Below are 23,408 nucleotides of genomic sequence, written 5' to 3' on the forward strand. Positions count from 1 at the left end.
AGTTGGCTATATAGCAGAAACAGATCTGGGACCAGGTTAGTTGCCATTGTCGAGCTGAAAATGAAAGGGCACATGCAAAATAAAATGTATAACATACTTTATTTACAGAAATAGATGTTCAAATATGGGTCATTGGGATGTTTGTTCAGATGCAGAAGAAGCCCTGCTTCCATGTCAAAGTTTCCTGAAGACCAGACATTTATTGTACTTCTCCATCTCTATCTGGAAAACAAATGAAGACTTGATCCTAAACATCCTTTTAGAAGGACTGAGCTAGCAGCAGACACCTTCTATGTTACATATTCTGAAGACCTGATCCTAAACATCCTTTTAGATGGACTGAGTTAGCAGCAGACATACCTTCCATGTTACATATTCTGTCTACAGTATAGTCCACCCTTAAAGATCCATTAGTTTATATATACACACAAGCAGACTGGTAAAGAGGCTCACCATCCTCTCCATACGCATCCCGTTCCCAAATGCCAGCTGTCTCAGAACGTCAATGTCCGGTAGACCCCACTCTGGGTTCCTGTAGGGGAACGGGCACAGAACTTAGATGGTAAAACAGTGTTTCAGTTTGGATTGAAGGATATGACACTTACCTTGAGTGAACTAATGGGTATAAGTAACATGAGTAAAAGCGCCACATTGGCAAGCTGTCTCTCTATGATGTAATAACTCACATCTCTCGTAGTTCCTGGTCCAAGTCCTGCATACAGCTGGGGGTGATTGTGCCGTTGATGGCATAGGGCTGGGGAGAGAGAGAGAGGTGTCTGATGTTAAAAAACACACTTTAAAAACAAATGTATCAATGTCCTCTTTATTTCTCTCTCTCCTCTTTCTCCCCCCTCTCTCCTCTTCCCCCCCCCCCCCCCCCCCCTCTCTCTCTTTCTCCCCCTCTCTCTCTCTTTCTCTCCCCCCTCTCTCTCCTATTTCTCCCCCCTCTCTCTCCTATTTCTCCCCCCTCTCTCTCCTCTTTCTCCCCCCTCTCTCCTCTTTCTCCCCCCTCTCTCTTTCTCCTCTTTCTCCTCTTTCTCCCCCCTCTCTCTTTCTCCTCTTTCTCCCCCTCTCTCTCTCTCCTCTTTCTCCCCCTCTCTCCTCTTTCTCCACCCTCTCTCTCCTCTCTCTCCCCCCTCTCACCCCTCTCTCTCCTCTTTCTCCCTCTCTCTCTCTCCTCTTTCTCCCCCCTCTCTCTCTCCTCTATCTCTTCCCCCCTCTCCATCCATGATACCTACCCCATGTGTGATCAAGAGACCATTTTGTCTGAGGATCTGTCCTGATCCTTTGACTAGGCCCTGGGAATCAAAACAGAACACAGACTGTCACTTCACACAGGCTATAAGTTACTATACTGTCCCTTCACACAGGCTATGAGTTACTATACTGACACTTCACACAGACTATAAGTTACTATACTAACACTTCACACAGACTATAAGTTACTATACTGACACTTCACACAGGCTATGAGTTACTATATTGACACTTCACACAGGCTATGAGTTACTATATTGACACTCCACACAGGCTATGAGTTACTATACTAACACTTCACACAGACTGTAAGTTACTATACTAACACTTCACACAGGCTATAAGTTACTATACTGACACTTCACACAGGCTATAAGTTAATATAGTAACTTATAGCCTGTGTGAAGTGTTATTATAGTAACTTAAAGCCTGTGTGAAGTGTTATTATAGTAACACTTCACACAGACTATAAGTTACTATATTGACACTTCACAAAGACTATACGTTACTATACTAACATTTCACACAGAATATAAGTTACTATACTAACACTTCACACAGACTATGAGTTACTATATTGACACTTCACACAGACTATGTGTTACTATATTGACACTTCACACAGACTATAAGTTACTATACTAACACTTCACACAGACTATAAGTTACTATACTGACACTTCACACAGGCTATAAGTTACTATATTGACACATCACACAGGCTATAAGTTACTATACTGACACTTCACACAGACTATAAGTTACTATACTAACACTTCACACTGACTAAGTTACTATACCGACACATCACACAGGCTATAAGTTACTATATTGACACATCACACAGGCTATGAGTTACTATACTGACACTTCACACAGACTATAAGTTACAATACTGACACTTCACACAGACTGTAAGTTACTATACTGACACTTCACACAGGCTATGAGTTACTATACTGACACTTCACACAGGCTATAAGTTAATATAGTAACTTATAGCCTGTGTGAAGTGTTATTATAGTAACTTAAAGCCTGTGTGAAGTGTTATTATAGTAACACTTCACACAGACTATAAGTTACTATATTGACACTTCACAAAGACTATACGTTACTATACTAACATTTCACACAGAATATAAGTTACTATACTAACACTTCACACAGACTATGAGTTACTATATTGACACTTCACACAGACTATGTGTTACTATATTGACACTTCACACAGACTATAAGTTACTATACTAACACTTCACACAGACTAAGTTACTATACTGACACTTCACACAGGCTATAAGTTACTATACTGACACTTCACACAGGCTATAAATTATTATACTAACACTTCACACAGACTATAAGTTACTATATTGACACTTCACACATACTATAAGTTACTATATTAACACTTCACACAGACTATAAGTTACTATACTGACACTTCACACAGGCTATAAGTTACTATATTGACACTTCGCACAGGCTATAAGTTACTATACTAACACTTCACACAGGCTATAAATTACTATATTGACACTTCACACAGGCTGAGTTACTATACTGACACTTCACACAGGCTATAAGTTACTATACTGACACTTCACACAGGCTATAAGTTACTATATTGACACTTCACACAGACTTTGTGTTACTATACTGACACTTCACACAGACTATAAGTTACTATACTGACACTTCACACAGGCTATAAGTTACTATACTGACACTTCACACAGGATATACGTTACTATACTAACACTTCACACATAACATAAGTTACTATACTAACACTTCACACAGGCTATAAATTACTATATTGACACTTCACACAGGCTATAAGTTACTATACTGACACTTCACACAGGCTATAAGTTACTATATTGACACTTAACACAGACTATAAGTTACTATACCGACACTTCACACAGGCTATAAGTTACTATACTAACATTTCACACAGGCTATAAGTTACTATATTGACACTTCACACAGACTATAAGGTACTATATTAACACTTAACACAGACTATGAGTTACTATATTGACACTTCACACAGGCTATAAGTTACTATACTGACACTTCACACAGGCTATAAGTTACTATATTGACACTTCACACAGACTTTGTGTTACTATACTGACACTTCACACAGACTATAAGTTACTATACTGACACTTCACACAGGCTATAAGTTACTATATTAACACTTCACACAGACTGAGTTACTATACTGACACTTCACACAGACTAAGTTACTATATTAACACTTCACACAGACTATAAGGTACTATATTAACACTTCACACAGACTGAGTTACTATACTGACACTTCACACAGACTAAGTTACTATATTAACACTTCACACAGACTATAAGTTACTATAGTAACACTTCACACAGGCTATGAGTTACTATATTAACACTTCACACAGACTATAAGTTACTATAGTAACACTTCACACAGACTATAAGTTACTATAGTAACACTTCACACAGGCTATGAGTTACTATATTAACACTTCACACAGACTATAAGTTACTATAGTAACACTTCACACAGGCTATGAGTTACTATATTAACACTTCACACAGACTATGAGTTACTATATTGACACTTCACACAGACTTTGTGTTACTATACTGACACTTCACACAGGCTATAAGTTACTATATTAACACTTAACACAGACTATAAGTTACTATACCGACACTTCACACAGGCTATAAGTTACTATACTAACATTTCACACAGGCTATAAGTTACTATATTGACACTTCACACAGACTATAAGGTACTATATTAACACTTAACACAGACTATGAGTTACTATATTGACACTTCACACAGGCTATAAGTTACTATACTGACACTTCACACAGGCTATAAGTTACTATATTGACACTTCACACAGACTTTGTGTTACTATACTGACACTTCACACAGACTATAAGTTACTATACTGACACTTCACACAGGATATACGTTACTATACTAACACTTCACACATAACATAAGTTACTATACTAACACTTCACACAGGCTATAAATTACTATATTGACACTTCACACAGACTATAAGTTACTATACTAACACTTTACACAGGCTATAAGTTACTATATTGACACTTCACACAGACTATAAGGTACTATATTAACACTTCACACAGACTGAGTTACTATACTGACACTTCACACAGACTAAGTTACTATACTAACACTTCACACAGACTATAAGTTACTATACTAACACTTCACACAGGTTATAAGTTACTATACTGACACTTCACTAAGACTATAAGTTACTATATTGACACTTCACACAGGCTATAAGTTACTATACTAACACTTCACACAGACTATGAGTTACTATATTGACACTTCACACATACTATAAGTTACTATACTAACACTTCAAACAGGCTATGAGTTACTATATTGACACTTCACACAGACTATAAGGTACTATATTAACACTTCACACAGACTATGAGTTACTATACTGACACTTCACACAGACTATAAGTTACTATACTAACACTTCACACAGGCTATGAGTTACTATATTAACACTTCACACAGACTATAAGTTACTATATAGACACTTCACACAGACAATAAGTTACTATACTGACACTTCACACAGGCTATAAGTTACTATACTGACACTTCACAGAGGCTATACGTTACTATACTGACACTTCACAAAGGCTATAAGTTACTATATTAACACTTCACACAGACTATAAGTTACTATACTGACACTTCACATATACTATAAGTTACTATACTAACACTTCACACAGACTACAAGTTACTATACTAACACTTCACACAGGCTATACGTTACTATATTGACACTTCACACAGACTATAAGGTACTATATTAACACTTCACACAGACTATGAGTTACTATACTGACACTTCACACAGGCTATAAGTTACTATATTGACACTTCACACAGGCTATGAGTTACTATACTGACACTTCACACAGGCTATAAGTTACTATACTGACACTTCACACAGGCTATAAGTTACTATACTAACACTTCACACAGGCTATAAGTTACTATATTGACACTTCACACAGGCTATGAGTTACTATACTGACACTTCACACAGGCTATAAGTTACTATACTGACACTTCACACAGGCTATAAGTTACTATACTGACACTTCACAGAGGCTATACGTTACTATACTGACACTTCACAAAGGCTATAAGTTACTATATTAACACTTCACACAGGCTATAAGTTACTATCTTGACACATCTTCACACAGGCTATAAGTTACTATACTGACACTTCACACAGGCTATGAGTTACTATACTGACACTTCACACAGGCTATAAGTTACTATACTGACACTTCACACAGACTATAAGTTACTATACTGACACTTCACACAGTCTATAAGTTACTATACTAACACTTCACACAGACTATAAGTTACTATATTAACACTTCACACAGACTATAATAACACTTCATACAGACTATAAGTTACTATATTAACACTTCACACAGACTAATTTATTATATTAACACTTCACACAGACTATAAGTTACTATATTAACACTTCACACAGACTATAAGTTACTATACTGACTCTTCACACAGGCTATGAGTTACTATATTGACACTTCACACAGGCTATAAGTTACTATACTGACACTTCACACAGGCTATAAGTTACTATACTAACACTTCACACAGACTATACGTTACTATACTGACACTTCACACAGGCTAAAAGTTACTATACTGACACTTCACACAGACTATAAGTTACTATATTAACACTTCACACAGACTATAAGTTACTATATTAACACTTCACACAGACTATAAGTTACTATATTAACACTTCACACAGACTATAAGTTACTATATTAACACTTCACACAGACTATAAGTTACTATATTAACACTTCACACAGACTATAAGTTACTATATTAACACTTCACACAGACTATAAGTTACTATATTAACACTTCACACAGACTATAAGTTACTATATTAACACTTCACACAGACTATAAGTTACTATATTAACACTTCACACAGACTATAAGTTACTATATTAACACTTCACACAGACTATAAGTTACTATATTAACACTTCACACAGACTATAAGTTACTATATTAACACTTCACACAGACTATAAGTTACTATATTAACACTTCACACAGACTATAAGTTACTATACTGACTCTTCACACAGGCTATGAGTTACTATATTGACACTTCACACAGGCTATAAGTTACTATACTGACACTTCACACAGGCTATAAGTTACTATACTAACACTTCACACAGACTATACGTTACTATACTGACACTTCACACAGGCTAAAAGTTACTATACTGACACTTCACACAGACTATAAGTTACTATATTAACACTTCACACAGACTATAAGTTACTATATTAACACTTCACACAGACTATAAGTTACTATATTAACACTTCATACAGACTATAAGTTACTATATTAACACTTCACACAGACTATAAGTTACTATATTAACACTTCACACAGACTATAAGTTACTATATTAACACTTCACACAGACTATAAGTTACTATATTAACACTTCACGCAGACTATAAGTTACTATATTAACACTTCACACAGACTATAAGTTACTATACTGACATTTCACACAGGCTATAAGTTACTATGACGCATCTTCACTCATGCATTCATAAAACTTCACAGCCAAATATAATACGTAAACATGACATGTAAAGGCCTACCTCTACAGTTTTGAAGGAGCTGTACTGAAGCAGGTTGATGGCCACGATGACATCACAGGCGCTGTGTGGAAGGCCCGCCCACTTCTCCCAGGGTTCGCTGACGTCCAGGTGCACAGGCTGCAGCACAGACTTCACTTTGGTTGCCACTATGTAGGATCTGATACTGCAAAATAACATCACACCCACTTGAGCCTTAACTCCATATTTTCCATAGATAGTATGAAATGTATGAACAAGTGCAGCTATGCAAAATATGACATCATATGTCTTGATAATAATAAACGCTCACGGTCAGAAAATAGCATTATTATTACATTGTAATTACATTATAGAAAATGTAATTACAATGTGAGCCTATTTAGTGCGTTGGGATATAATATGGATATGAGAAATGCTTATAAGAAAGCATGTGGCAACAACCAACTTTTATATAGAATCAGAGATAACCAGAGTAATGTATAGTTCTAGTATCTACCTTCATAAACAACACAATGTAACTCCAAGTCAATCACACTTCTGTGAAATCAAACTGTCCACTTAGGAAGCAACACTGATTGACAATAAATGTCACATGCCGTTGTGCAAATGGAATAGACAACAGGTGGAAATTATAGGCAATTAGCAAGACACCCCCAATAAAGGACTGGTTTTGCAGGTGGTGACCACAGACCACTTCTCAGTTCCTATGCTTCCTGGCTGATGTTTTGGTCACTTTTGAATGCTGGCGGTGCTTTCACTCTAGTGGTAGCATGAGACGGAGTCTACAACCCACACAAGTGGCTCAGGTAGTGCAGCTCATCCAGGATGGCACATCAATGCGAGCTGTGGCAAGAAGGTTTGCTGTGTCTGTCAGCGTAGTGTCCAGAGCATGGAGGCGCTACCAGGAGACAGGCCAGTACATCAGGAGACGTGGAGGAGGCCGTAGGAGGGCAACAACCCAGCAGCAGGACCGCTACCTCCGCCTTTGTGCAAGGAGGAGCAGGAGGAGCACTGCCAGAGCCCTGCAAAATGACCTCCAGCAGGCCACAAATGTGCATGTGTCTGCTCAAACGGTCAGAAACAGACTCCATGAGGGTGGTATGAGGGCCCGACGTCCACAGGTGGGGGTTGTGCTTACAGCCCAACACCGTGCAGGACGTTTGGCATTTGCCAGAGAACACCAAGATTGGCAAATTCGCCACTGGCGCCCTGTGCTCTTCACAGATGAAAGCAGGTTCACACTGAGCACATGTGACAGACGTGACAGAGTCTGGAGACGCCGTGGAGAACGTTCTGCCGCCTGCAACATCCTCCAGCATGACCGGTTTGGCGGTGGGTCAGTCATGGTGTGGGGTGGCATTTCTTTGGGGGGCCGCACAGCCCTCCATGTGCTCGCCAGAGGTAGCCTGACTGCCATTAGGTACCGAGATGAGATCCTCAGACCCCTTGTGAGACCATATGCTGGTGCGGTTGACCCTGGGTTCCTCCTAATGCAAGACAATGCTAGACCTCATGTGGCTGGAGTGTGTCAGCAGTTCCTGCAAGAGGAAGGCATTGATGCTATGGACTGGCCCGCCCGTTCCCCAGACCTGAATCCAATTGAGCACATCTGGAACATCATGTCTCGCTCCATCCACCAACGCCACGTTGCACCACAGACTGTCCAGGAGTTGGCGAATGCTTTAGTCCAGGTCTGGGAGGAGATCCCTCAGGAGACCATCCGCCACCTCATCAGGAGCATGCCCAGGCGTTGTAGGGAGGTCATACAGGCACGTGGAGGCCACACACACTACTGAGCCTCATTTTGACTTGTTTAAGGACATTACATCAAAGTTGGATCAGCCTGTAGTGTGGTTTTCCACTTTAATTTTGAGGGTGACTCCAAATCCAGACCTCCATGGGTTGATAAATTTGATTTCCATTGATAATTGTTGTGTGATTTTGTTGTCAGCACATTCAACTATGTAAAGAAAAAAGTATTTAATAAGATTATTTCATTCATTCAGATCTAGGATGTGTTATTTTAGTGTTCCCTTTATTTTTTTGAGCAGTGTATATACAGTGGGGGAAAAAAGTATTTAGTCAGCCGCCAATTGTACAAGTTCTCCCACTTAAAAAGATGAGAGAGGCCTGTAATTTCCATCATAGGTACACGTCAACTATGACAAACAAAATGAGAAAAAAAATCCAGAAAATCACATTGTAGGATTTTTTATGAATTGATTTGCAAATTATGGTGGAAAATAAGTATTTGGTCAATAACAAAAGTTTCTCAATACCTTGTTATATACACTTTGTTGGCAATGACACAGGTCAAACGTTTTCTGTAAGTCTTCACAAGGTTTTCACACACTGTTGCTGGTATTTTGGCCCATTCCTCCATGCAGATCTCCTCTAGAGCAGTGATGTTTTGGGGCTGTCACTGGGCAACACGGACTTTCAACTCCCTCCAAAGATTTTCTATGGGGTTGAGATCTGGAGACTGGCTAGGCCACTCCAGGACCTTGAAATGCTTCTTACGAAGCCACTCCTTCGTTGCCCGGGCGGTGTGTTTGGGATCATTGTCATGCTGAAAGACCCAGCCACGTTTCATCTTCAATGCCCTTGCTGATGGAAGGAGGTTTTCACTCAAAATCTCACGATACATGGCCCCATTCATTCTTTCCTTTACACGGATCAGTCGTCCTGGTCCCTTTGCAGAAAAACAGCCCCAAAGCATGATGTTTCCACCCCCATGCTTCACAGTAGGTATGGTGTTCTTTGGATGCAACTCAGCATTTTTTGTCCTCCAAACACGACGAGTTGAGTTTTTACCAAAAAGTTCTATTTTGGTTTCATCTGACCATATGACATTCTCCCAATCCTCTTCTGGATCATCCAAATGCACTCTAGCAAACTTCAGACGGGCCTGAACATGTACTGGCTTAAGCAGGTGGACACGTCTGGCACTGCAGGATTTGAGTCCCTGGCGGCGTAGTGTGTTACTGATGGTAGGCTTTGTTACTTTGGTCCCAGCTCTCTGCCGGTCATTCACTAGGTCCCCCCGTGTGGTTCTGGGATTTTTGCTCACCGTTCTTGTGATCATTTTGACCCCACGGGGTGAGATCTTGCGTGGAGCCCCAGATCGAGGGAGATTATCAGTGGTCTTGTATGTTTTCCATTTCCTAATAATTGCTCCCACAGTTGATTTCTTCAAACCAAGCTGCTTATCTATTGCAGATTCAGTCTTCCCAGCCTGGTGCAGGTCTACAATTTTGTTTCTGGTGTCCTTTGACAGCTCTTTGGTCTTGGCCATAGTGGAGTTTGGAGTGTGACTGTTTGAGGTTGTGGACAGGTGTCTTTTATACTGATAACAAGTTCAAACAGGTGCCATTAATACAGGTAACGAGTGGAGGACAGAGGAGCCTCTTAAAGAAGAAGTTACAGGTCTGTGAGAGCCAGAAATCTTGCTTGTTTGTAGGTGACCAAATACTTATTTTCCACCATAATTTGCAAATAAATTCATTAAAAATCCTACAATGTGATTTTCTCAATTTGTCTGTCATAGTTTACGTGTACCTATGATGAAAATTACAGGCCTCTCTCATCTTTTTAAGTGGGAGAACTTGCACAATTGGTGGCTGACTAAATACTTTTTTCCCCCACTGTATATATACTATATTTGGTCCTAGCAGGCCCCACCTGTCACGGGACTCCTCTTTGATGTCTGACGGTTGCCAGGTGATGAAGGGCATGGCCATGGCGAAGTTGACCACATGCTGTCCGGTGCCAGAGCCAAGCTCTAAGGCAAACAGTTCCCTGTGAGACTGCTCCTCCAACACATCACTCAACACTGAACACAACTCCTTCTGGTTCCTGTCTGCTAGAGGAGAGATTAGCATGGTCTGGGGGGGGAGGGGGGGGGGGGAGACAGACAGATAGAGGGGGGAGATGGAGAGAGAGGGAACAGATAGAGGGGGGATGATGGAGAGAGATGTTATAATGCATAGACTTATCAACCCACACAGTCCAATATGTGCTACACGAGTGAAGAGGAAGGGAGAGAGAGAACCTACAACAATTACGGACTAATGTATATCATCATTATACAGCTGTTGTTATGGTGTAAATAGTACTGTTTGACACTCACCTTTTCTTTAGCTGCTCTGAAGAGGCTAAAGACATGACATATTGGTGTAGGCTGGGACTGGGAGGTGGCTGATGGGTAATAGCCGATAGCCTATACGGCAGATGGGTTATGAGATTACCTGGTTAAGAGGATTCGGAAAGCACTAGTGAACAACACTCCTCCCCAAAATGGGAGATCTTTCTAGACAGAAGGCCATAACTTTGAGCACTCGGGGAAAAGAACAGACCGACACACACACACACACACACACACACACACACACACACACAGAGAGAGAGAAATTGACAAAAGCTCCTTTGTTAATAAAGTTATGTAGTCCAACTACAACGCGTTTGTGGCGCAATGCATTGTGGGTAGGTCAGTAACAGAGAGTGGAGGACGCCATGTGGTTTTGAGGGAGAAGGTCCAGGACTGACAGGCTGCATTGTGACTGTGAATTGGAAGTATCTCGAGGAGATCCGGGGGCACAAATAATAAACATGTACTGCACAAGACATTGCATTCGGACCGCACTGCGGATTACCGCACAGACGAATCGGTAAGCGGGTGTCATAACCGGGGAGCGCGGCTGGAACTGTGCTTCTAGAAACAGTGGGACACGGGAGCTAGATGGTTTGCTAGTTCTAAAAGCGTGAAGGGCAGATAATTGCTAGCTAATTTACCATGCATTAACCATTCATGTTCCCCAAATAGTCTGAATCACATAGTCACATAGAAATGTTAACATAACCCTTGGCTCGTTCATTTGCTTTGTGAAGGAACGGATTTTATCAGCCGGCTAACTATGCTAGCTAACAACCGCAATGCCACCAATTCCTCGTTAGTTAGCTAGTGAGGAACAATCTTGCAGCCAAATGGATTCATCTGTCACGGGGAGTTAGTTATAAAACCAGCTAACTAGCTTGTTAACTAGAGCGAGTAGGCTCAGCTAGCAGTAAATAACGTTAGCTAGTTCCATGGACCGAATGCCCGCTGTTCGTTCATTCCTTATGAGATGTGCCAGCCAAGGTCATGTGTTTCTGGTATGGCATGTGTGTTTAACTTTGACAAATGATTGTCATCTCCTGCACCTTGCTAAAGCTTTCCTCCTGGTTCTGATTGCTGATTTGTATAGATTTCCCCCATTGTATAATGATCTTGTCAACCTTACTGTGGCAGTTGTACAACTGATTCAGAGGGGTTGGGTTAAATGCGGAAGACACATTCCGGTTGAATGCGTTCAATTGTGCAACTGACTAGGTACCCCCTTTCCCAATTGAACCAGGCGGAAAATTAGGAATAGTAGCTAGCTAGTGCTATATTACTAGCTGCTGGGGGATTTGAAGAATCTTTGAGAGATCTATGAGAACATTGAATCAGTCATTTCCCTAGGCCTAGATGTTTTTTCAGATGGGACTCAAAAGGCCCCTAAAGCAACATCCAGGCCCTCTGAATGTGTAGCTGCACAAAGGAGCCTGAATCTTATAAATTGGTGCATAGTTGCAAATGAACTGGCACCAAAATTGTCAATTTAAACCAATAGAAACCAAACAATCTTAGGCGGACTGCCTGCCCCCCTCTATACAATGGTAGAGGAAACGCTGCATTGAATGATACGTAAGTCTTAACCGTATGACTCGTTTCCACAGGCAGGCGCTCCAGACACCAACGCTATGTGCTCTCCTCCGAACACTTGGGACCAGCCCAGCCAACCTTTCTGATGTCATCGCTGCCCCCCCTCTGGATGGAGCCCCTAAACAGTACACCCCCAAAATCACCCAGCTGGTAAAGGACATCACCAGCCTCACCTTGTTAGAAGTGTCAGACCTCAACGAGCTGCTCAAGGTATGGAACTGGAACATGTAGACTGTGTAGATTTACATTAGGCCACATTTACATTTCAGTCATTTAGCAGACGCTCCTATCCAGTGCCACTCAGTCAGTGCCATAAATTATAGCACATTGGTCTGTATATAACACATAGTACATAGCCATAGCACATTGGTCTATATATAACATAGTACATAGCCATGCATATAGCACATTGGCCTATATATAACACATAGTACATAGCCATAGCACATTGGTCTATATATAACATAGTACATAGCCATAGCACATTGCTCTGTATATAACACATAGTACATAGCCATGCACATTGGCCTCTATATAACACATAGTACATAGCCATGCACATTGGTCTGTATATAACACATAGTACATAGCCATGCACATTGGCCTCTATATAACACATAGTACATAGCCATGCACATTGGTCTGTATATAACACATAGTACATAGCCATGCACATTGGCCTCTATATAACATAGTACATAGCCATGCACATTGGTCTGTATATAACACATAGTACATAGCCATGCACATTGGCCTCTATATAACATAGTACATAGCCATGCACATTGGTCTATATATAACATAGTACATAGCCATGCACATTGGCCTCTATAAAACATAGTACATAGCCATGCACATTGGTCTATATATAACGTAGTACATAGCCATGCACATTGGCCTCTATATAACATAGTACATAGCCATGCACATTGGTCTATATATAACATAGTACATAGCCATGCACATTGGTCTATATATAACGTAGTACATAGCCATGCACATTGGCCTCTATATAACATAGTACATAGCCATGCACATTGGTCTATATATAACATAGTACATAGCCATGCACATTGGTCTATATATAACATAGTACATAGCCATGCACATTGGCCTCTATATAACACATAGTACATAGCCATGCACATTGGTCTATATATAACATAGTACATAGCCATGCACATTGGTCTATATATAACATAGTACATAGCCATGCACATTGGTCTATATATAACATAGTACATAGCCATGCACATTGGTCTATATATAACATAGTACATAGCCATGCACATTGGTCTATATATAACATAGTACATAGCCATGCACATTGGTCTATATATAACATAGTACATAGCCATGCACATTGGTCTATATATAACATAGTACATAGCCATGCACATTGGCCTCTATATAACACATAGTACATAGCCATGCACATTGGTCTATATATAACATAGTACATAGCCATGCACATTGGTCTATATATAACATAGTACATAGCCATGCACATTGGTCTATATATAACATAGTACATAGCCATGCACATTGGCCTCTATATAACACATAGTACATAGCCATGCACATTGGCCTATAAATAACACATAGTACATAGCCATGTATGAAAAAATGTATGCACTCACTAACTGTAAGTCGCTCTGGATAAGAGCGTCTGCTAAATGACTAAAATGTAAATGTAATATATAACAGATAGTACATAGCCATGCATATAGCACATTGGCCTGTACTTGAGTATAATTAGGCAATCTGACATCACATTTTTTTTTCTTTCATTTAGCAGACGCTCTTATCCAGAGCGACTTACAGGAGCAATTAGGGTTAAGTGCCCTGCTCAAGGGCACATCGGCAGATTTTTCACGTAGTCGGCTCGGGGATTCAAAGCAGTGACCTTTCGGTTACTGGCCCAGCGCCCTTAACTGCTAGGCTACCTGTACAATAGGCTACAACTTCATTTGTCCAACTGTTACGTCGAAAATTCGTCCTGCTCTGCTCTCAAACCCCCCCCAACACAAACACGCATATTTGAGGGGAACTAGAGGAGACTAAACTTTAGACCACCTTTACTCCACACACAGAAACGCATACAAAGCTCTCCCTCGCCCTCCATTTGGCAAATCTGACCATAACTCTATCCTCCAGATTCCTGCTTACAAGCAAGAATTCAAAACGGGAAGTACCCAGTGACGCGCTCAATAAGGAAATGGTCAGATGAAGTGGATGCTAAGCTACAGGACTGTTTCACTAGCCCAGACTGGAATATGTTCCGGGATTCATCCAATGGCATTGAGAAGTTTACTGCATCAGTCACCGGCTTCATTAATAAGTGCATTGACGATGTTGTCCCCACAGTGACCGTACGTACATATCCCAACCAGAAGCCATGGATTACAGGCAACATCCACACCGAGCTAAAGGCAAAGCGTCAATACAGGACTAAGATCGAATCCTACTACGCCGGCTCTGACGCTCATCGGATGTGGCAGGGCTTGCAAACTGTCACAGATTACAAAGGGAAACCTAGACGCAAGACTACCAGACGAGCTAAGCTTCGAGGTAAGCACCACTGAACCATGCATGAGAGCACCAGTGGTTCCGGACGGCTGTGTGATCACATTCTCCGTAGCCGAAGTGAGTAAGACCTTCAAACAGGTTAACATTCACAAGGCCGCAGGGCCAGACGGATTACCAGTACGCATACTCCGAGCATGCGCTGACCAGCTGGCAAGTGTCTTCACTGACATTTTCAACCTCTCTGACCCAGTATGTAATACCTACATGTTTTAAGCAGACCACCATAGTCCATGTGCCCAAGAACGCCAAGGTAACCTGTGTAAATGAATATCGCCCTGTAGCACTCACATATGTAGCCATGATATGCTTTGAAAGGCTGGTCATGGTTCACAACACCATCATCCCAGACCCGCTGTAGTGGAGCGGGTCGAGAGCTTCAAGTTCCTCGGCGTCTGCATCACTAAAGATCATGGTCCACAGACACCAACACAGTCGTGAAGAGAGCACGACAACGCCTCTTACCCTTCAGGAGGCTGAAAAGATTTGGCATGGACCCTCTACAGCTGCACCATTGAGAGCATCCTGACTGGTTGCATCACCGCCTGGTATGGCAACTGCTCGGCATCCGACCGCAAGGCGCTACAGAGGGTTGTGCGTACGGCCCAGTACATCACTGGGGCCAAGCTTCCTGCCATCCAGGACCTCTATACCAGGCAGTGTCAGAGGAAGGCCCCTAAATTTTACTATCTGCATTGACCCTTTTTACACTAACTCTTTTGACTCATCACATATGCTGCTGCTACAGTTTATTATGTATCCAGTTGCCTAGTCACTTTGTTCCTAGTTATATGTACATATCTACCTCAATTACCTCATACCCATGCACATTGACTCAGTACAGGTACCCCATGTATAAAGCCAAGTTATCGTTACTGTAAGTCCATGGAAAATAAGAGCACCTCCTCCCAACTGCCCACTGCACTGAGGCTAGGAAACACTGTCACCACTGATAAATCGAGAATTTCAACAAGCATTTTGCTACGGCTGGCCATGCTTTCCACCTGGCTACCACTACCCCGGCCACCAGCTCTGCACCCTCCGCTGCAACTTACCCATGCCCCCCCGCTTCTCCTTCACACAAATTCAGACAGCTGATGTTCTGAAAGAGCTGAAAAATCTGGACCCCTACAAATCAGCTTCCTATTTCGCAACAAAGCCTCTTTCACTCATGCTGCCAAACATGCCCTCGTAAAACTGACTATCCTACCGATCCTTGACTTCGGCGATGTCATTTACAAAATAGCATCCAACACTCTACTCAGCAAATTGGATGTCGTCTATCACAGTGCCATCCGTTTTGTCACCAAAGCCCCATATACTACCCACCATTGTGACCTGTACGCTCTTGTTGGCTGGCCCTCACTACATATTCGTCGCCAAACCCACTGGCTCCAGGTCATCTATAAATCACTGCTAGGCAAATCCCCGTCTTATCTTAGCTCACTGGTCACCATAGCAACACCCACCCGTAGTCTGCGCTCCAGCAGGTATATCTCACTGGCCATCCCCAAAGCCAACACCTCCTTTGGCCGCTATTCCTTCCAGTTCTCTGCTGCCAATGACTGGAACGAACTGCAAAAATCTCTGAAGCTGGAGACTCTTATCTCCCTCACTAACTTTAAGCGTCAGTTGTCAGAGCAGCTTACCGATCACTGCACCTGTACACAGCCATTCTGAAATTAGCCCACCCAACTACCTCATCCCCATATTGTTATTTATTTTGCTAATTTGCACCCCAGTATCTCTATTTGCACGTCATCTTTTGCACATCTATCATTCCAGTGTTAATACGAAATTGAAACTATTTTGCACTATGGCCAATATTTATTGCCTTACCTCCATAACTTACTACATTTGCACACACTGTATATATATTTTCTGTTGTATTTTTGACTTTATGTTTTGTTTACCCCATATGTAACTCTGTGTTGTTGTTTTTATCGCACTGCTTTGCTTTATCTTGGCCAGGTCGCAGTTGTAAATGAGAACTTGTTCTCAACTGGCTTACCTGGTTAAATAAAGGTGAAATAAATAAATAAATATAAAACTCATTGTGTGTTTATTATTACTTTTATTATTACTTGTTTTACTTTTCTATTATTTCTCTATTTTCTTTCTCTGTATTGTTGGGAAGGGCCCGTAAGTAAGCGCTTCACTGTTGGTCTACACCTGTTGTTTACGAAGCATTTGACGAATAAAGTGTGATTTGATTTGAACACTCATCTTGCTGAATGACTTCTCAATAAAGTATGTTGAATTTTTGTCCCAGAAAACCCTGAATATCCAGGATGTTGGGATGATGCCAATGGGAGCCATGGCTGCAGGAGCAGCACCTGCAGCTCTGGTAAGACGGATTGTTTCAGTGTGTTTAGGTGTTTTATTCAATACGTTAATAAAGCTTATTTCTTTACCTGTATTGGTAAGCCCGCCCTTACATGATGCTTCATGGTTACCCCTTACTCCGCCCTACATGATGCCCTATGGTTACCCCTTACCCTGCCCTTACGTGATGCCCCATGGTTACCCCTTACCCCACCCTTACGTGATGCCCGATAGTTACCCCTTACCCCGCCCTGACGCGATGCCCCATGGTTACCCCTTACCCCGCCCTTACGTGATGCCCAATAGTTACCCCTTACCCCGCCCTTACATGATGCCCCATGGTTACCCCTTACCCCGCCCTTACGTGATGCCCAATAGTTACCCCTTACCCCGCCCTTACATGATGCCCCATGGTTACCCCTTACCCCGCCCTTACGTGATGCCCAATAGTTACCCCTTACCCCGCCCTTACATGATGCCCCATGGTTACCCCTTACCCCGCCCTTACGTGATGCCCCATGGTTACCCCTTACCCCACCCTCATTGGCCTTCTATCTAAAAATGCTTTAACCTGCTTTAGTTTCAATGGAAAATGTAAGCTTCTTTACTGCAATGCAATCTTTCTGCTTGACTGTACACATAAGCATGTAATATAGTGGCCTCAGGGCATAGATATGGCATGTTGTAACCTTCCATTGTATTCATTCTGCTCCTATAGGCAGTGGAGGAGGAGATGGCGCCAGTCAAGAAAGAGAAGACTCACTTCACAGTAAAACTGACAGAACTGAAGGCAGCAGAGAAAGTCAAACTCATCAAAGAAGTGAAGAACTGCATCCAAGGCTTGAACCTGGTGCAGGTAAGATGCTGTTTTTTTTTTCTCTGTATGATGTCACAGCCAGGCAATGTATTATTTTGTTCTTTACATCTATTACTACACATGCTCCAGTGTCCACGCTTAAAGGACACACAGTCAAATCAGTCTGCGACGTAGGCTAGCTTTGCATTGGGTTGGAGGCCTTTCACTCTGTGATACTGCGCTCTTTATGTATGTGATCGTCTTAAGAAGTTGGTTGACTTCTCTGTTCTCTCTATAATCATCCTTCTGTTTCTTACTCTAGAAGACATCAAGTCATGTCCGTCTAGGAGGTCGCTTTGTGTTAATGTTACTATAGGTCACTGATCCCCTCTCCTCTGTCCTCCACCAGGCTAAGAAGTTGGTGGAGTCCCTCCCCCAGGAGATCAGAGCCAATGTGTCTAAAGAGGAGGCGGAGAAGCTGAAGGCAGCCCTGGAGACAGCAGGAGGCACTGTGGTGTTGGAGTAGAGACCTGGAGTAGACCATCCCTGCCTCCACCCGACTGACCCCATCTCCATCCATCCACCGTCTGGCTGCGGTTACTCCTCCTCTCCCCCCTTCTGTCTATTCTTCCGTTTTATACAGTAGTATAAATGGAAGAAAGGAACCAATACCTTGGAAAAGGAAACTAAAATATTGCCTTTTGACAACGTTGCTGTACTAGCTACCAACTGGATGGTGTGAGGCGGGGCGGGAGAAACTAACTCAGACTGAACTCCTCAGGCTCAGAGCCTGAACACACCCGCCGGCAGCTCATCAATCTGCTCGCCCATTTGTCGTGTTTGTTTGTCTGTCTCTGTCTGTCTGTCTGGCTGCGTCCCGATTCTCCAATCCTTCTCCCGAAGTATGCACTTGTCTTGCGTTCTTTCTCGCATTGATTTAACAATGGTGGAAACTCAAACTCCCTAAAGCCAATGTTTACGTCAACCCTATGCTTTTAAGTCCATGACGTGGAGTATGAGGGCACAGTACAGGAGAAGGGTGGAGAATGGAAACGCAGCCTGTCTATCAGCCTGGTACTTTTGCCCATTGGGCTGCAGTCAAGCTGGCCCTGGGCCAGTCTGTCTCTGTCTGTCAGTCTGTTCGTCTGGGGGTGAGTTGCCCTGAAAGCCTCGTTGCTAACGTGGGATGTTATTTGTCCTGACAACCCAGCCTCCACAGTGACCATTGCAATATCTATGTTTGACTGTCTGTATTCTCCAGTGGAGGCTGGTCGGAGGAGCTATAGGAGGACAGGCTCATTGTAATGGCTGGAATGGAATAATGGAACGGAGTCGAACAGGTGGTTTCCACATGTTTGTGTTTGATACCGTTCCATTAATTCCATTCGAGCCATTACAATGAGCCTGTCCTCCTATAGCTCCTAACACCAGCCTCCACTGGTATTTTATGTGCATTAATGAACCAAATTCGTCAAATGAAGCACTTTGCTGGTTGTTCTGAGTGGTGTGAGTCTGGGTCATTGAGAGGAGTGAGGTACTACATTCGCAACAATGCTTTTTGAGAAACCCTCCTGTGTATGGAGACATGGTTACCATGTTATCTCGAACCAGGATAAGGGAGCTGTGTCCTCATTAGGGGTTGGAACCGATTCAGAGAACAGAACCATTTTTCAAGGAATGGAAATGGAACGAAAGTGATCCATACTGTTCCGGAACAGAACCATTATTTTAAAAGCATGGGAACCGGTTAATAACGTACTTTTACATTCCAGGTGTTTTTTCTACGCAACAAAGTGCCTAGGCAAAGCCCTTACTGTCACTACAGTGTCTGCCTGCAAGCTGAAAGTCTTTACCAGTGTGTGTGTTTAGGCTACCTGCCCCTCCCATCTCTGAAGCTAGGCTACTGTACTGACATTACAATCGTGATTCAGAAGCTGGGGAGAGAGATTTTTAATTAGCTAGAGAAGAATAGATTAACTTTTTTGATGCTAGTTAAGGATACTATTGACCTAGTTATCACATTTAACATTGGGTTTATTAACTACAAAATGGTAAGACGTGTTTTTAGTTCTGGTGCAGCTCTGCACACACAAGCTTGTTAGCCAGCTAGCTCAAAGGACATTCAAAGTTCCTCCATAGAAGCTGCTCTTCCTAGGTATAATTCTGTGGACCTAATTCAGACAAGGCATGTCATAACAAGATACCCAGCGCTTCAAGCCTCCTCCTCAACCCGCTCTTGCTCTCTCCCCACCCTCAAAATGTCAGTCACATCTTGTGCCATAGGCTACACTTGTCTGTCCAACACGCATGTAAACAACTAGCTTGCCTGCTCTATTTGCGCTGATTGGTGAAGTAATTTATTGAGCTAAATGTAAAAAAAAAAAAAAACTGATTTCAGGTTAAAAAAAGGAACCGAAAGGAATGATATAAACCGGTACTTTAGTTTGGTTCGAACCGGTTCAGAAATGTTGCTGGTCGGGAACAGTGGAACGGAAATATTTGTTCTGTTCAGAATGAAACGATTGGAAAATAATTTCGGTTCCAACCCCTGGTCTTTATTCTTTAAACCGTATGACTGATATAGGATCAATGATGAAGTGATAAAAAAATATATATATACAAGTTGCATTTCTTTGGTTGTTTGAATATGTTCTTACATTGGATCACATTTGTCAGATTAGATGGTGCTGTAAAGACTGAAGGATTATTAAATAGTACCTATGAAAAAAGTATTCAAAATGTTGAGATTACATAAATTTGTGATGTAAAGCTTTGTTTGGTGTTAGAAATCCATATTTTGAATTCATTCGAATTTGAATCAAGTGGAGTTTTAATATGTAAAAGAGCCACTAGGAGGCAGAAGAGAGCTGTGCTGATTCTCCTTTGGGGTCTCAATTTACTGTTGATAGTTATATTAGTAGAATACACAAGGTGCAATTTAGAAATGTGGTTTTGCATCAGCAGTTTTTCTCTTATGTCGGTCACTGACATTCACTCAATTAGACATGTCAACTAACATTTTTTAGATTGGTAAATTAGTCTAGAGGCCAGCTAGTAATCATGGTCGAATTACCGACTGGGGGCCTCCTTGATTTACTCTCACTCAAATATATTAAAAACTGCAAACATTTCTCTCTACCCTATGGCAAAATCTGTAGAATTGTAGGAAATCAGTTTTTAAAAACAACATGTTTTTCTCTCCAACTAGAGCTGTTGTGTTGAGCATATTACTGCCACACCAGCAGTCATGAGTCAAGAAGACCACAGTCAAATTCCATGTGAGTCACGGTAAATCTCCTCTTATGCGCTCTGGACATGCCTTTGTTGTACCCAAAACATGGTAGTTGTGGATGTTGTTTCAAAGCCTAACACAACAAAATGGACAGCGCTTTCTAAGGGGATTATTAATTCAAAACACCCATAGAGCTTATGTATACGGATAGGTCTATATATGTAAGATGTCTTTGCTACATAATTGGTCTAGCCTATACAAATTCTAGTAATAGCCTTTTGAGTGTGGACGGTATTATTATTATGCATAATGGATGGACTGCTTTCCTTATGCTATGTTCCAAACGTTCTATCCATGAGTCTGGGAGGGAACGTATAGGCTATCCTGTTGATTCATTGATTGTGCAGGGTGGCTTGATTTTGAATAGCCTAGTGATAGGGCATTTAAAAAATATATTTTCATGATTAATAGGCTAACATATTACCTTTAGCTACAGAATATCTCACCATCGTGTGTTTCCATCTCATCCTCTCCTTCAATCCTTTATTGAGCGCGCAGAGAGAGGGGCTGTCAACAGTTTAATTATGTTTCGTGAAAACATTTTACTGTCAATGGGCGGAAAATCACTTGTCGAGCAACTAGGGGCTGCATGCTTCTAGGTGGTTGATGCATGAAGAGACGTAACCGGAGGAGCCTACCAGACATGATTGAAAAGCGGCCTCAGTTAGCTATTCCAGTGCATACAGATTGCATGTATTTTTCCCTGTTCCTGCCCATTTGATTATGGGCCATTCTAAATCTAAACGCGTTTTACATATTAGTAAAGATAAGATTAAATTGAGAATAGCCTGATGGGTGAAAATATGATCACTTGATGAGAGAACAGGGTGTGTAGCCTGAGGCAAGGAACTGAGCACAAGCTTTTTTTGCTACTTTCTCAAATCATCAATAGCCTATAGTCGCACCATGCAGCCCATATATGTTTTGATTTCTAAGACATTCTAAGGTTTGTATCATTCTCAACTAAAGTTGCCAAATAACTCTAAAACAAGGATATTATAGGACCTGTTTCAAATGATCACTTTTACGCTCAACATAGCCACTTCAAATGTGCACTCACTCTGGAATGTGAAAAATATCCTTTCTGTTTTATTCAGCTAAGTTCAGTTATATTCTTCTATGAAATCATATAATATAAAATAATGGAATGGGATTTATAGGCCTATCTTGTCTGCTTAATGAACAAGCCTACAGCCTATGGCACGGAGCATAGAGAGATAACATACAGTAGGCCACTCATATTCTGTTCTTCAGAAATACATTTTCTTCATATCATAATGTATCTTTAGACCTGCCTAAAATAATATAAATAATCAGTTGGTAGAGCGTGGCGCTTGCGTCGCCAGGGTTGTGGGTTCGATTCCCACAGGGGACCAGTGTGAACATGTATGTACATTTTAGTTATTTAGCAGACGCTCTTATCCAGACTGGCCCCCTGTGGGAATCAAACCCACAACCCTGGCGTTGCAAGCACCATTCTCTACCAACTGAGCTACAGGAGGCCTGTACTCACTACTGTAAGTCTCTCTGGATAAGAGCGTCTGCTAAATGACTAACAATGTAAATAATATTTGTGATTTTGTTATTACTCTCATTGCGCGCCTGCAACCCCAACAGAGCTCCCCAGCTGGAGGGAGGCGGTGTTTCACTGTGT

The 23,408-nt window shown here is 41.7% G+C and overlaps 2 protein-coding genes across 7 annotated transcripts; one reads left to right on the top strand and one right to left on the bottom strand.

Annotated features, from left to right (window-relative positions):
* Window positions 1-174: 174 nt before the first annotated feature.
* On the bottom strand, window positions 175-11,298 carry LOC311140139 (methyltransferase-like 26 B; the record flags this gene model as incomplete). Its single annotated transcript, XM_084175080.1, has 7 exons — window positions 11,142-11,298; window positions 10,694-10,896; window positions 7,034-7,196; window positions 1,239-1,298; window positions 687-754; window positions 430-532; window positions 175-222 (listed from the first exon to the last, which is right to left on the bottom strand). Exons 2-7 carry the CDS (start codon window positions 10,891-10,893, stop codon window positions 175-177), a joined length of 642 nt encoding a protein of 213 aa, XP_084031206.1. The 5' UTR covers window positions 10,894-10,896; window positions 11,142-11,298.
* A 184-nt stretch (window positions 11,299-11,482) lies between these two features.
* Window positions 11,483-21,194, top strand: LOC311147153 (large ribosomal subunit protein bL12m-like). Of its 6 annotated transcripts, none has more exons than XR_014614754.1 (6): window positions 11,483-11,679; window positions 12,770-12,965; window positions 17,614-17,688; window positions 18,385-18,522; window positions 18,872-19,671; window positions 19,894-21,194. XR_014614754.1 is itself a non-coding variant. In XM_084183788.1 (5 exons), the coding sequence occupies exons 1-5, from the start codon at window positions 11,621-11,623 to the stop codon at window positions 18,986-18,988; spliced, it is 585 nt and encodes a 194-aa protein (XP_084039914.1). In that variant the 5' UTR covers window positions 11,491-11,620; the 3' UTR covers window positions 18,989-21,194. The 6 variants fall into 6 exon arrangements, 1 of the variants encoding a protein (XP_084039914.1); XR_014614755.1 differs by having other exon boundaries at window positions 11,488-11,679; window positions 18,872-19,722; window positions 19,894-19,956; XR_014614756.1 differs by having other exon boundaries at window positions 11,491-11,679; window positions 18,872-19,722; window positions 19,881-21,194.
* The last annotated feature ends 2,214 nt before the right edge of the window (window positions 21,195-23,408 follow it).

The sequence above is a fragment of the Coregonus lavaretus genome (assembly GCF_964263955.1).
Source record: "Coregonus lavaretus genome assembly, chromosome: 2".
Taxonomy (NCBI): domain Eukaryota; kingdom Metazoa; phylum Chordata; class Actinopteri; order Salmoniformes; family Salmonidae; genus Coregonus; species Coregonus lavaretus.